The 16,200-nt window shown below is 40.1% G+C and overlaps 1 protein-coding gene across 1 annotated transcript in view; it reads left to right on the forward strand.

Moving 5' to 3' along the window:
- Positions 1-16,200, forward strand: part of ZNF407 (zinc finger protein 407) — a 547,008-nt gene that overhangs the window by 69,916 nt on the left and 460,892 nt on the right. Inside the window, exon 3 of the mRNA XM_063451620.1 lies at positions 899-1,013. Coding sequence (XP_063307690.1) covers positions 899-1,013 — 115 coding nt within the window. The remainder of the gene's footprint in view (positions 1-898; positions 1,014-16,200) is intronic.

Genomic DNA, 16,200 nt, shown 5'->3' on the forward strand with positions numbered 1-16,200 from the left:
GCCAGACCACTAACAATCCAGGACATCCAGGACATCCGGGACACGGAAATACCTCTATTCTAGGATAGGTTGACGCAGGCCTCATTAAAGTATTTAGGGGGCTGAAATTTGAGATCCTTGTTTTAATAGAACAAAGTAAATTTCGAAAGGTATGGTTGAAAATAAGCTCAGCAATTAAAGTGGTTGGGCTATAGTGATATTCTCCATAAACAACTAAAGTATCTCCATACATTATATGTAGTGTTCACCTGTATACCAAAGCAAATGGTTGATTCAATATGGGATTACTTGTATATTATTTGTTATTGTTGTTATTTAGTATTAACATGCATATTAATTATCATTGTTAATTAAAGAAACAGTTCAGTGCTTAGAATACAAAGCTGTATTTCTAACACCATAGTGTCCCTCTGAGCTTGTAGCAGAGAAAGGGTTAAAAAAAACAACAATTTTTCACTTACCGTATTGCAGTATCAAGGTCCCTCGGTGCTTGCTCTGCCTCCTCCAACATCATCACGAGGGGGAACCTAATGCCCAGCACGCGCATTACATCTTTACCAAAAAAGGATAGATTTTTTGCTTTCCTATGGGGATATAGAAGACGCTGGATGTCCTCATGCAAAGTGTAATTTCATGGAGTTAAACTCCTTGAAACAGAATGAAGTGCCTCTTGTGCCTGTCTAAAGTACAGCCACTAAAAGTAGTCTTAACACTGCAATGTAAACATTGCAATTTCTCTGTAGTGTCACTTTTTTTTTTTTTAAAGAAAGGGTCACATTCAGGTTGCACTAAAAATCATTTTTAACACCTGTTCATTTTATATGTAAATGTGAGTTTACACACAATACTAATACCTGTTTGCATTATAGATAAACTGATGATTGTTTGATTTCTGTAGGATCCAAACCATTTAAGTGCAAGATATGTCACTTTGCAGCTGCTCAGCTTGGAGATGCCAGGTACCATGTCAAGAGGCATCTGGGGATGCGGGAATACAAGTGCCATGTATGTGGGTGAGTACAATAATCTTACTTTGGCTCAAAATCAGTCTTGGAATAAAAGAGTAGAAGATGTACATTCTTTCAGATTTCACGAAAACATTCATGATGGCTAAAATTATGCATGCATACCCAGATTTGCATTGTTATGGTAAATTCCTTAAACACAGTTATGACATTTCTTTCCCACTCCAAATTCAGCACTGTTCGTGAGAAATTGTGTGGGGCTGCAAGGTCAATTCGAACCTGTAATCTGTAAATTGCCTAAATTATAGGATGTTCATACATACTGCCAGAGAGAACCGTAAATTCAATTTAAAGACATAAAAAATCTATAACTTGCAGCGTGTAACTAGTTTCTGTCCTGTTATTTTGAATACCATTACTCTGTTCAGATCATTTCAAGTTTTCCTGTGAACAAATATATATAACTTTATAGAGGGTAAAATAAATCTTATGCTTGAATGGTAACAATACACGTACATTTTTTATATACAGTTGTTATACACCAACTTTCTTTTCTTCATGAAAATGTTTACTTTTCTTGCGTAGAGTATATTCCCCTTTTCAAAATGATCATTTCCAATGTTTAATTGTGCTTCAAATATGCTGTATTTAATAGAAGGCACTGATGTTCTTAATGTAAAACTAATTAATTTCAGGGAAATGTCTTAAAGGTTTTGAAATGGCATGTATGCTACATCACAGAACATTCTTAGTTGGATTTTAATACCCTAGTTCTGATTAAAAAATATATTTAATGTTATTATGCCCGGAAAATTATCTGATATATGCATCATATAAAAACACTTTACTCAAACCCGTATAACCTGCTGAAAAGGTCTTTTTGTTAATGCAAAGAGTCTGAAGTTCAATTATAGTGAGCACAATGCACAGATGAATAAATGGGGTGAACTGCTTAATGTTAGGACACTTTTGATACCAGCAGCTTTTACTTGCTATAAAATCCCTATTCTTTAACTGTGTTTGATGGCCGAAATTGTAGTGTCTACATGAAGTTAATATTGTATTATTGTATTGCGCTCTTTAGTCCATTTTATAAGCAACATCACTTGTACTGTAAAAGGAAATGTCACTTGATAGGTTGAAAAGAGGGATTGTGTTTTAGATAAAAGTAGGTAGGTATTAAAAGAAAGCCTAGTGAGGACTGATATATAAACCTATATGTAAAACTATATACAACTTATCTTATATTGATCTTCTAATGCTATAAATAAACATAGGTTCTTTTTATAGCTAACTAAAGTAATCTTTCTACACTATATGTTCCACAGTGATTCAGATTAGGGCAGACTGACAACATCCTGGGCCATCGGTAAAAATTACGTAATGGACTCCTATCTGCTACGTTATAATGTTTGTTTATATTTATTTTTTTAAAAGTACCAGCCACTATTCCCCCACAAACTGTCCATCAGCAACTGACCCCTACTACCTTATCTGCAAAATTGTGAACCTGCCTCTTCTCCCCTCCACCCATCTACACCGCCCACTTTGCCCAACACCACCCATTCACAAAATTCCTAGCCAATTTATAATTTATCCCTACACATGTTATTAATGATTCCCATTCATATCTACCACTGATTGCAATCCCATTCCAATACACCAATAAATTGACCCAAGCTCTTCATTAACCCCTTGACTTCTGCTTTATTGCAGACCTCCTTTTCAATCCTCTACTTTGCCAGTCCTCTCCACTATAAATGTACTTACCCTTTTGGCCACTCCCTAATTCTTAATCGCCGCTTCGTCTCCGTGCAATACTCCTTCCACTACATTGCATGCTTCCTTTACAAGTCCCTCAAAACTTAAAAAAAAAAAAGAAAGAAAATTGCAAATGTGCTGCTACCCCAATTGTAAAGGAAATAAAAATACGGCTGCAGGCTGGTTTAGTAGTTCCATAATATAGGAAATGAAGTTGCTACTGCTGAGGAAGCCTCATTTAGGAGACACCAAACACGTTGTCCTAGTTGTCCTCTAGGTTGTTTTTTTTTTTTTTTTTAATTCTTTATTTTTTTGTGCATCAACTCAGTAACATGCGCACTTGCAATGCCACGACAGCACGGGCAAGTTAATTATTGACATACATAGTAGAACAAAGCATGGCTTGTATAAACATTGCACATTTTTAAATAGTAATTAGGCGTAATAGAGGAGTCAGGAGTAACTAACCGTTGGACTAACAGTCAAATTATTTATCTAAATTAAAGTTTGGCGTGAAGGGCTCCCGTGGTTGTATGGCGTCTAGGTGTAGTGCCCTCGAGGGGGTGTTATAGTCGGCTATTGGGAGCCAGACTGGTCTGTTTAGGGCCAGTGTGTATCCTATGGTCTACGTCTCCTGCTGTGGGGTATGCATGTATTTAGTGAGACCTAGTGAGTGCGTGGGAACCCAAAGCCTATATCCACCGGTAGTGTGCAATGGTTGCTGTCAGAGTGTAAAGGCATTAGAGTGTGTCCCAGTGTGCATAGGCTTTTGCATAATGCCCCACCACAGGGGATGTCTGGGGGGGAGGAAAGTGTCGTGAGATCATTTTGCGGTGAACACCATGAGTGTCGTCGCTAGGGTTTGGACTATCTTTAGCACAGGTTATTCTGGAGCTCCAGTCAGGTCAGTGCAGTCAAGGTGTTGGGAACAGGTGAGAACGGGGTGGCGAGTGTAAAACAAAAGGAACAGAAATCTGAACTTAGCAATTTGTAACAAAGTGTAAAGTAGAGTAAGGTGTCACATTATGTAACTGCTCCCTGTCCATTCCGGGGAGTAAAAGGGGCTATATTGTCCACGTCCCAAGTCCCAGAAGTGGTTCGGGCCCTCCGCTCCTGCGGGTCATCGCTGATACCGACCGCTGCCAGGAAGGTGGCCGCCTCTGCCACGTCTGTGGCCTTGAGTTGTCCTCCTTCTGTGAGTGCTGTAAGGGTTCTGGGCGTAAGTCCAGCGGTATTGTATGCCAGCCTCTTGTAGCCGTTGGGTGATGGGTTTCATAGAATTTCTCCATAGTAGGGTGGAGCGGTGGAGATCCTGAAACAGTGAGATCTTGTGATTCTCAAAGTCCAGAGGTGACTGCTTATGCATAGCTCTTAGTAAGGCTTGTTTGTCTTGTCTCGTGCCACAGCGCAGTATTATGTCTCTTGGAGCTGTGGGTGGTGCCCTAGGGGACTTGGCGATGCGGTATGCCCCATCTTGTGTGAATTGCTTGGCTAGTTTCGCTGGGAGTAACTTAGTCACCATTCTCCTGATGAGGTGTGGTAGTTCCTCGTTTGACACGGTTTCTGCTACTCCCCTGATCTTTATATTTTTCTGTCCTTTCGTCAAGTGCATCTATTCTGTGCGAGGTGTCAGAGTGCTGTGTCTGCAGCCGAGCGACAGAGTCTCCTACTGCCGCAATTTGGCGTTGTAAGTCGGCTATAGTTGCGTCTGTTGCCTGGACCCGGGCGGTTACTGCCCGTACTTCAGTCCGCACCGCGGCTATGTCGGCAGCAAAGAGCTTTTGAATGCGGTCAAACAAGTTGTCTATGTCCTGCCTGTGCCTGGTCGCAGGTTCTGAGGTGGTCGGGGTATGCGTGGTTTGGGTCTCCGCTAGGGGTGACTTTTGTGCAGTGTCACTCACCCCTTCCTGCCCCTGGTGGGCACAGGCCTCTGTCTCAGCCTGTTCCTGCTCTCTGTGTGGCTGTGGACGTTGGAGCAGCATGCCTACGTCCTGTGTATCTTGGGGGCATGTGCCTGTGATGTATGGGATTTTCTGCCCATCTCTTCTGTCCCTTGTACCTCTGTTTGTTGGAGGTCGGGTGTGAGCCAGTCCGGGTCCCACCAGGCTGCGGAAGTGTGCAGCGTGGTTCTCAGGCCGACTGTGTGAAAGGCCTTGGGAGGCCGTCGTTTTGATTTTGTGCCCGTCGGGTGAAAAAAAGGCATCGGAGCGTGCCTCTCGGGTTCCTGCAGCCGATGGAGGTGTTTGCCCGGTGGGTTAGCGGGTAAGTCCCGTTTTTCGGTGCGCGGCTCGTGGAGCTCCAGAAATGGCGCCTGTGCTGAGCGCCCGCTAAGCCCCGCCCCCCCTATAGGTTGTTTTTTATATTCACCTCGCCCCACCTGCATTTTTTTTCAGGTGTTTTTGTATATAACTTTTTTTTTTGTCCTGGTTACACAGTTGTAGTTTGAACAGAATAAATCATTACCATTACTGGAAGGTCCATGACATTTTTTCAATGCTTCAATAGTGTGGTGGGGAAATTCATTCTATGCTCTAATTTAATTTATTGCCTCAGGACTTCATGCCTTCATTACCTTTCCCCTGAAATTAAGGGATAAATTAATGAACTCATAATACATTATGGGTAGACCCTGACAATTCTACCTGTAATTATAAAGCTTTAATTACACCAACTTCACTATTATTTAAATAAAATATGGTTTAAATAATAATGTTTGCTGAAAATGCCTTCTTATAATAAGCGCCAGGGTACTCCCCTGCAACTGGACCTGTGATCCGTACTGGACTGCTCAGTCCCTCACTGATTCAGATGACCCAAAGCGTGACATTTTTGTTTTAGGAAGTTTTTGGTTGAATTACATTTCTTGGCTCTCTGAAGTGGTCACTCCTAACTTAAAAGAGCATTCTGGGCTCCATCACAACTTAAAGGTTTACTCCAAGGACCATGACCACTTCAGTGGTTTGAAAAATAAGAACAATGTTTTGTAGCAGCATACCGCCAGTCCTTTAGCCACACCTCTCTCTTTCAAAATACCTCTCAATCTATGAGGAGATGTTGATTGACAAGGGTGGCATTTGGCTCCACCCTCGGCCTGCCTCTTTGGCTGAGATTATCAGAATTGACAATCTGAGCCAGTCCAATGCTTTCCTATGGAAAAGCATAGTGATTGGCTGATATTGTCACTTTTGATGATGCCAGACAAACAGGCAGATCAGGGGCAGTACTAACACCAGCAGAGTATAATAAAGTTAAGAGTTTACTATATTTAGGGGGTCAATGAGGAGGGGGGTGAGGGGGGCTTGATAGTGTTTTTAACACTATGGGGTCAGGGATACGTCTTTGTTTTAGCTGTATGCAACAACTGGATATTCTTAGCCAGTGTTTACAGTAAGGTAAAGGAAAACTGAACTTTTAAAATGTTTTTATTATTTAAATTACATGTAATATAGACATCTTTACTTTCCATGTTAATTGTTTTAGTGAGTCTGCATTGCTTCATTTGCTATCTGTTTTCTTGTAGTTTTGTGGTCATCCAGTTCCTGTGTCATAAATGTTATGGATATAAGATCAGAAAAGATGAGAAAGCACACCTTGGTTGTGCTGATAATGGATTGATTAAAAAGTTAAGAGTCTGGGTGGGTTGGCAAAGTAGTCATCAATGTTGAAGAACTGTTAAGAATGACTATCATATTAGACACAGCACAGTGTCAGTACATTAACACTACTGACAATGTCAATTCATTATCATTGATGGCTAAATAATCTTGGAAATGCTCAGTGGACCTATTAGTTCCTGAGCATAAGCAGCTCATGCTGCATTTCTTCATTAGTTTTAATTGCTATAAATTTTTACCTTTTTTTAAAAGAAATCCTGCTCTGTAAGGTGAAGTGATCTTTCAGGAACATTAACTCTGTAATTTTGTCACAAACAGAAGGTCCTGAACTGTGTTTTTTGTAGTCTGTGGCTAATGTAACATAATATGACTTCTATTTAACAGTATTCCAGGAGGTCACAGAAAGTCGGTAATGTTTATCCATTCACAATTCAATGCTGAACCACATGGAATTATATCAAGAGGACAGTTTCATGTGATAACCTCTAGTGTCTTATGATTTGCTATTTAAATGATCAATCTGCTTAAAGGACCACTATAGGCACCCAGAACACTTCAGCTCAATGAAGTGGTCTGGGTGCCAGGTCTCTCTAATTTTAACCCTGCAGCTGAAAACTTAGCAGTTTCAGAGAAACTGCTATGTTTCACTGAGGTTAATTCCAGCCTCTAGTGGCTTTGCCGCAGGAGAGGGCTATTTGTAAGAACGTATTTTTTCATTTGTATTTTCTAACAATAGTCTGGGTGGCATTGTGCAACAGCTACAATTATGTGTGTGTGTGTGTGTATATAAAATCTGTGTGTGTGTGTGTGTGTGTGTGTGTGTGTGTGTATGTATATATAAAATGTGTGTGTATATATACATATAATCTGTGTGTGTGTGAATGTGTGTGTATGTATGTATGTGTATATATATATATATATATATATATATATATATATATATATACGGTATATATAATTTCATTTGTTAGCAGCATGTTTTCAGATACCCTGATCCTATGTTGTACACTGTTGATGCAGTCTATATCCTCTCATACTGCACGCTGTGCTGTTGGTTCACATTTACTTTGCATTTAAACAACACTAAATAAAAACTTTAATATATCCGGCAAAACAATTTTATTTTGTGTGGCACTATCTCGTTTTTGTGCATTAGAAGGGATCTTTGTGTGGATGATTATAATGTCACTTTCTGACCTTTGCAGCTTGAATAATTGTAAATCATTGCTTCATAACGTGTCAGAGAATGTCTGTACCAGGCAATTAAATGGCAGAATATAATAGACCAAATTATTGCCTGTCATGTTTTCAACAACACAGTTAGTATTTGAGTTACACTTAATCATTACGTGCATTAGCAACTTCATTGGAATCCAGCTTGGGGCTGAGCAATGAAATACATTACATTATTTAAACCTCTAATGGTAGAAGTCATTTATTTGTGTTGAAGTGTGCAACATGCAGAGTTTCATAAAGCAAGGAACACTTGAGAGCTTAATTTATCCAAATCAAAGTCGAAATGCAGATAAACACAAGTGGCAAAAATTAGTAATTTTTATAGGCTGGAAATATTTAAAAATACATAGTTGCGGGTAATTGTAGACAGCGGGAATAAATGAAAATTTCGGCTGGCTCAATGGACTCAAGCTGTTGTGTGCTTAAATCATCAAAGGCACTGTACTGAATGTTTAACAATTCATAACACCCAGCCTGGCTACAAATTGGTCTAGATGGGAAAGACGTTTTGTTTGATGGTGTTTGCCTGCATATTTTAAAAACATATAAACCTTTATTCTCTTCTTGTGTAAAGCAAAGTGCCTATGGCCTAAAGTAAGTGATTTGTGGTGCCTACAAAGACTTGGAAAACCGGGGCGTCTGTGAGCAGGTGCCAGGGGAAGGCTGTCAACTTGTAGCCTAGAAGGCAAGTACCACTAAGTGACCGTGTTACTAATCCAGTTATGAAAATATAAATTAGGTGCATTTTAGAGAATTAAAAAAAGGAAAAAAAAAAGAAAACATCCAAAACTGTACTCATTAATATGATTTTACAGTTGCATTTTTATAAAATCTGTTGCATCCCTTTTCCAAATTGTTCTTAATACTTTTACATTCATGTTCATCTTTACCAATCAGTGGTAATGGACCAGCACCCCTCTTTAAGTAATACTATCTTGTGGGCATCTTCCTTCTCTGTCCCACTGTAGCTACAGACTGTTTTTTGTAAACCCTACTCTTATCCATCCATACATGTGTAGATTTACAATACTATTTGAGAATATATGTCACACGCATTAGTATATTATAAAACCATATTTTAATACAACCTTGTTTTGTCTCGTTGATCAAGTATAGCCAGTTTTTGGGGAGCTATCTTTTGTAGATTCTCACTCCAACAATGCTAGGTCAGCTAAGAGATGGGATTAGCATAATAGAAGCCATAGGTCACAGCACCTGAAGTGCCACACTTTGATTTATTAGTATATTATTTAAGTTATCGGTAAGTACATATATTTTCTGATTTGTTAAAAATAAAGCCATTGAGTTCTGTTCAGCAAAAAAAAAACCTGTCTGTACCAGGTCACAGAATGTGTGGAAGGTCCTTATTGCAGGGATAAAGGCAGAGTGTAGACAGTCATTCACAATTTTAAAATGCCATAGTACCATAGTGAGACTCCCTGCCAGCTGATTGGCATTACCTTCTGTCTCGCCCCTATTGCCCTCTTTGCATCAGCAAACTTTTAAGTACGACTCACCTCCCAGAAATCTGAAATGAACTGGCTCCCACTGGTGAAATTTGTATTTCAGAACTGCTCATTATACTGTACTTTACCCGATCAGATGGCACTTACAATTCTCAGCTTATCTATTTAAGCACCACTTACTTATGTATTTAATTCTCCATTCTGCAGTTACTGTTTTAATTTGTTCATGCTTCTAGATTTCAACTAATTTCCCTTCATTAAATGTTGTATTTTTTTCTAAGTTTATTTCACTTCTTTACCGACACATTATGATGTTTCTGGATTTTGTTTTCTATTTTTCTGATTCTTACCATAGATCATACACATGCATTTGCCATTTTTGGCACATCCCATATGACATGATCTAATTATGACAATTTTTCATCTTGTGCTTGCCAGATATATTGAAGTAAAATCCTCATATGCAATAATGGTACCAGGGAGAATACAGCCTTCGGATCAGCTGTTGGAGACTGGCTGAATTAAACTGTGCTCTAAAAACCCAATTCAAATCCAAACCTTTGTGCTTGCTATACACTTAGTGTTCTTGATATAACAAAAATGGAGAACACATATATACTGCTTTACCTAAATGAGTGTGGGAGGGGGGGAATCCAACCACTGCTGCTTGTAATGCCTATATAGCTGCTTTCTATCAGTAGACATATTATTGTTGTAAAAAGGGGGGGGGGGAAACATGAAGATTAGCGTGATAACAAAAAACTGGTGATACCACATTTAATTGGAGAGTATAAACGTTTCAGCACTGTGTTCTATAATGTCTTCAATGCACAATATCCTTAATGGATACCTGTAAGATTGGTGATGTCCCAATCTTGATATTGTATTTATAATAACCCTTGCTGGATAATCGGACAACCAAATTGAAATGATTTACAGTCCTAGTCCTAAGAATCTTGCTGTGATTAGTTGGTTAGTTTTAATAATAGAAACACACAAATTGTGTCTCTGATTCAATGGTTCCACAAGGCTTTAAAGTAAATGCCCAACAGGACTAGACGCATACCCATCAATTCACAGTCACATACAGAGCTCGGAAAGGCATATACACATTCACAAATGGCATAAGAAAACCAGAAACTATAAGGTACTAACAATAACAATTTACATTGTCTATGTATAAGGAATGCTATATATTTTTTTTATTGTTGACTTCATTTAACTTCTATTTTGATCCTAATTACACAGGTGTAAAAAGCTGCAAGCTTATTTAATGGAAATGCAAATGGTCATTAAAGACATAGTAATACTGTGTAAGTAAGCCTGTCATTGGGACAGCACTACTATGCTTGCATATAGTTTAATGTAATAGGGTTGACAAAGCTATGCTATTAAAACACTATTTTAAGCTATTAGATTCACTGCAGTGAAATATGGAGGACAGATCTTGATATCAGATACTTGTAGGAGCTGTATGCTCGGGCGCTCCCCATCCACCTAAAAACAAAAAAAAACAAAACAAAAAAAAAAAAAATATATATATACATATATAACAAGTGCACTGTTGCTTGATTTTGAGGATGTTCCACAAATAAAAAATAAAGATGCATTTAATTCAGAGATGGGATGGGATAGATCACCTTGTGGGATCATTCTTCTTTTTTTCTTTTTTATGGGCAGCTGTGTTTGACTGGTCCCCTTCTTGCTTATTATCACTCTGGCTAATATGGTTATACCCCGCCACCACCATTATATGACTTCAGTTTTACTCTGGATCCAATTCAAGTGTTGAAAACACTGTATGCATTTGTAACCAAAAACATGCCACAATGCTGTTGCTACTTTATAAACTAGCCCCCATGTAAATTATGTGCAAATTTTTGTATCGGTTTTGTAATGTGCCATTCATTGGCTGAAAGCGGTTAGATGTTGTTCTAAGTTGTTGAATGGCGACTGCACTGGCCTCTGGCTTTTTCAGAAGCCAGAAGTACATCATCAAGGAGGAGAAGGGCCTTGGTTCCCAGTTTGCCCCATTACCTGGGAGCTAGGATGGAGTACTTCTGGCATAATAACCGTAAAAGTGGATTGTAGTGGTTATAATGTTTTTGAGTAACACTTTAATATGTTGAACTTGAATTGATTAAAATGCAACAATTACATTGCTATCTTATATTTGCATATGTGATAAGATCCACCTCTGTAGTGTAGTTCCTGGGGGTGAGCAAAAGCCAAGGAAAATAACATATGGAAATTGTATAGTAAGGCGATGTGAAGGAACGTCTTTCAAGCTAATTTAATATATTGCTACATACAAATGTATATTACTGTACGTTTAAGCATCCTTAATTACACTTCCAATTGACTCAAACTTGTGTAGTATATATGCGTACAGTTGTGCTCAAATGTTTGCATGCCCTTGGAGAATTGGTAATATATGTACCATTTTTAAAGAAAACACGAGTAAGCAGGCAAAACAGATTTTTTTTCTTTTCTTTCTCTTACGGGATTCATATCAAACTGTAGGTTATAACAGAATGGCACAATCATAAAACAAAACATTGCGAGAAAGAAAAGAAGGAAATTACCCCAGTTCAAAATGTTGTATACCAATGTTACAAACTGCCATTTGCCACTGGCTTTCTATGTGCCAAACTGCTCTGCTCCCCTGGCTTATGGAGAAGCCTGCTTGCCAGCCTCTTGCCACATGACTATGGCCCTGGGGTGTATGGCCCTTTAAAACCATTACTTGGTCTCATGGACTTTTAGTGAATTTTGGATATGTTTGTCCCTAAATGATGCTGGTTATAAAAATATAAGTAATATTTATTGATATCGCATGTAAACTCACAAAGTTACAAAAATGGCATAAAAGTATGTTTTTTTTAGCTTGGAGATAATTGAGTTGATACAGTAATTAACTCAATTATCTCCCAAGCAGAGGGGAGGATTCTCATTGTAAAAAGTGGGTGTGCTTATCCATGTGCCTTTATTTTATTGGTTGTTAAATTTACGGTTCCAGTGCCCCACAAGGTCCACGTGGGTGGTAACTTTGCTGGGAAAGTTGTATATAAGCAGGAATAAACGCTCATTAGAGTCGGTTCTTCTTCACCCTCAATCTAGAGTCCTGTCTCTTATTGGGGGTAACCAGCTATATCACTACAAGGGATTGCTATGCTCTGCATGCTCCCTTGGATAATTACTTCTAAGCTCTTTTAAGAGCTTGTTCCTGTTTCCCTCTCTTGGAGGAGAGGTTCACCCACTGGAGCCTGGAGCCTTCTAGTAGGTCCAGGGTGGGTAGGAGACGGCGAGACCCCAACCAAGCTACGGCGGTTCGTGGGGTCTGCGGTGGTTGTGGTGTCTGGCAGAGCGCTTGGAGCCCTCTGGAAGCGCTAGAAGCATCCAGTAACGGAGGTACCCAGTTGGGGTGCTGGCGGTCCGTTACAACCAATCGTTCTAAATACTGTGTATTGCCCCCTTTACCATCAATGAGAGCATGCAGTTTTTTGTAATGGTTTTTGCAGGTGGTATAGACCCCTAATTCTTGCAGGTGGTATAGCTGCCCATTTGTCTTGGCAAAAATCATGCAAAGTCTGTGGTCGTCTTGCATGAACCGCACGTTTGAGATATCCCCAGAGTGGCTTGATGATATTAAGGTCATGAGACTGTGATGGCCACTCAATAATCTTCACCTTTTTCTGCTGTAACCACTGAAGGGTCAATTTGGCCTTGTGCTTAGGGTCATTGTCATGCTGGAAAGTCCAAGAGCGATCCAGGCATTCCTTTCACTATAGGCCTTGTTGACCCATCTCACTACCATAAAGCCCTATTTTGGTCTTATCACTCCAAATTACAGTGTGCCAAAAGCTGTGAGGTGTGTCAAGGTGTTTTCAGGCATATTGTAACCAGGTTTTTTTGTGGCATTGGCGTTAAAGGCTTCTTTCTAGCAACTCCACAATGCAGTTCAATTTTGTTCAAGTATCATCGTATTGTGCTCATTGAAACAACCACACCATATTTGTGTGTTTGTATTCCTCCTGAGGTTACCTGTGGGTTTTTCTTTGTATCCCGAACAATTCTTTTGGCAGGCTTGGTATCAAGAGAACCACAAATTTTCCACTTCTTAAAGGATCACTATAGGGTCTGGAAAACTAACTCTCCCCCCCACCCTCAGGGTCCTACTCCCGCTGGGCTATAGGGGACTGAAGGGGTTAATCTCTAACCTTTCTTGAGCACCGGGGACTCTCCTCCCTCTTCTGTCATCTGCTCTCCTCCCTCTTCTGTCATTCGATCAGTCCATAGCATTTCTCAATGCCTTCCTATGGACATCAGCATCTTCTCACAGTGAGAAGCGCGGAAGCGCCTCTAGTGGCTGTCAATGAGACAGCCACTAGAGGCTGGATTAACCCTATTGTAAACATAGAAGTTTCTCTAAAACTGATGTGTTTTAGTTGCAGGGTTAACCCTAGATGGACCTGGCACCCACTTCACTTCATAGTGGTCCTCTAATAAGTGATAGAACAGTACTGACTGGCATTTTCATGGCTTTGGATATCTTTTTACATCCTTTTCCATCTTTATAAAGTTTTATTACCTTGTCACGCAGGTCTTTTGACAGTTCTTTTCTGCTCCCATGGCTCAGTATCCAGCCTGCTCAGTGCATCCACATGAGAGCTAACAAATTCATTGACTACTTATACACAGACACTAATTGCAATTTAAAAAGCCACAGGTGTGGGAAATTAACCTTTAATTGCCATTTTAACCTGTGTGTGTCACTTTCGTTTGTAACAAGGCCAAACATTCAAAGGTATGTAAATTTTTGATCAGGGCCATTTGGGTGATTTCTGTTATTATGATTTAAAAAGGAGCCAAACAAGTATGTGATAATAAGTGGCTTCATATAATCACTATTCTTTAATAAAAGTCCTTTGTTTGCATGATCAGTCATATTTTCAAAATCAATGCCAACATTTCACAATTTCTGCCAGGGTATGCAAATTTTATTTAAAATTAGATTTTATAAATCAATACCAAAGCAAAAGCATGCTTTATAAAACAAATTGTGAAACTTCTAATAAAGACATATCAGTATCGCATTATAGTGGCAATAATAAACTGTGGTTAAATAGTGAAGAAGTCTTTAGTATCTAGAAATATGCCATATTATTAGCGATGTGTTGCCTAGTTAGGACCATTGGAGTGCTGATCTGACTGCTTGAAAAACATTAAAGGACCACTATAGTGCCAGGAAAACATACTTTAGGGTACTCTAGGTCCCCCCTCCCCCCCCCCCCCCCCCTCTGTGTCCCCCTCCCGCCGGTCTCTAGGGGGTGGAAAGGGTTAAATCTTACCTGTTTTCCCCCACCGGGCTCCCTCGGCGCGGGGAACTCTCCTCCTTTTCGCCGTCATCAGCTGAATGCACATGAGCGGCACATTCAGCTGGTCCATAGGAAAGCAATCTCAATGCTTTCCTATGGACGCTGGCATCTTCTCACTGTGAAAATCAGTGAGAAGCGCAGAAGCGCCTCTAGTGGCTGTCAATGAGACAGCCACTAGAAGCTGGATTAACCCATTTGTAAACATAGCAGTTTCTCTGAAATTGCTATGTTTACAGCCGAAAGGGTTAATCCTAGATGGACCTGGCACCCAGACCACTTTATTAAGCTGAAGTGGTCTGGGTGCCTATAGTGGTCCTTTAAGATACATTTATTAATATTGTTTAAAAACCACTAACTAGTAAAACATATTGTTTCTCTATTCAGAAAGTGTAACCCCTTTTAAATCAAACCACAAAATATTCTGACTTTCTTATTGATGAAAACTGTTTACTGCTACTTTACCCTGTGAAAAATGTTATAATGCAGACAACGTGAAATACATTTAAACATATAAACTAAGCCGGCTTGTCAACAATTGCTATCAGTTTGTCTTGTAAAAATGACAATCCTCCAAAAATATGTTTGTCATTTGGTATCCTGTTTACTGAATGCCCATTTGCTGTATAATTGTATTCCTTAACCATTTTTTTACACACCCCTTCGTGTTCCTTTTCAGCTAAGAACTAATGGGCAATATGAACTACATGGATGATACCTTTGATTAACTGTTACGCTATTTACCTTTATCCCCCGGGGTGTCTGCAAAATACAAGGTTTACCCTCTGATTGCTTGAGTAGTGGCTCAATGTACCTTTCACCTTTCTTATGTATGTGTGTGACCACAAAAGCGTTTATTTGAAAGGCACTGAATGTTCAAAACAAAAACCCACACTTTGCACATTGCACAGAAACCCCCTTTGATAAATTTCTCCTTCATGTCTGCATTTTTTTCTTGATTATATAGATCTGCATTCAGGGTTTGTACGGCTATGTGATGTTAGTTGACTTTAGTTATACCTTATGATCAATAATTTCTGACTTCTTAGTTGTTGTTGATTGCAAGCATTGAGAGCATGTGACAATCATGCAAGTGTACATGGGGCGGACACACAGAAGTGTTATCATTGATTTCTCACCATCGGTCTCACACAGATGTGGACCGATTGGCCATATTTTTCTTACTTTTTCAGTAGAGATGCACCAAAATTTTCGGCCAAAAATTATGTCACATCTGCCGGAAATTACAGCCCCCCAACCCGGCACTGCCTTACTGATAGCCCCAATCCGCCACTACCTCACTGGCAGCCACCAACCCAGCACTGCCCCCATGACACAGATCCTGGTGGGGAAGCTCCTGGCCTGGTTGTGGCCTACCCATGTGTGTCAGGCAGTGAGCGCTCTGTGCCCGGTGTCCCCAGTCTGGGCTTCCCGTGGGGAGTGGCCCTGACGGGGAATGGAGAACAGGGAGGACCCCGGCCCGTACATGTCACAGGGAACCCTACGGGGGAGGGAAACAATTCACTGTCACTCCTTAGCACGGCTGCCGTTTAACGCTCTGACTTCTGGATGTCGCGAGGTACAGCACAGTTTGCAGCTCACACCTGGCAGAGCTGCAGACTGGGGAGACAGACCACCGTACCACCAGAGGGCATGGACACTGGACCACCAGGGAATGAGAAAAAAAAGGTATTTCTAACACCCTCCCTCATTGTCACAAGTCACCCCCTCCCTTAGTCACTCTGTCACCCCCTCCCTCAGTCACTCTGTCACCCGGTCACTC

This window comes from Pelobates fuscus, chromosome 4 (genome assembly GCF_036172605.1).
Source record: "Pelobates fuscus isolate aPelFus1 chromosome 4, aPelFus1.pri, whole genome shotgun sequence".
Lineage (NCBI taxonomy): Eukaryota > Metazoa > Chordata > Amphibia > Anura > Pelobatidae > Pelobates > Pelobates fuscus.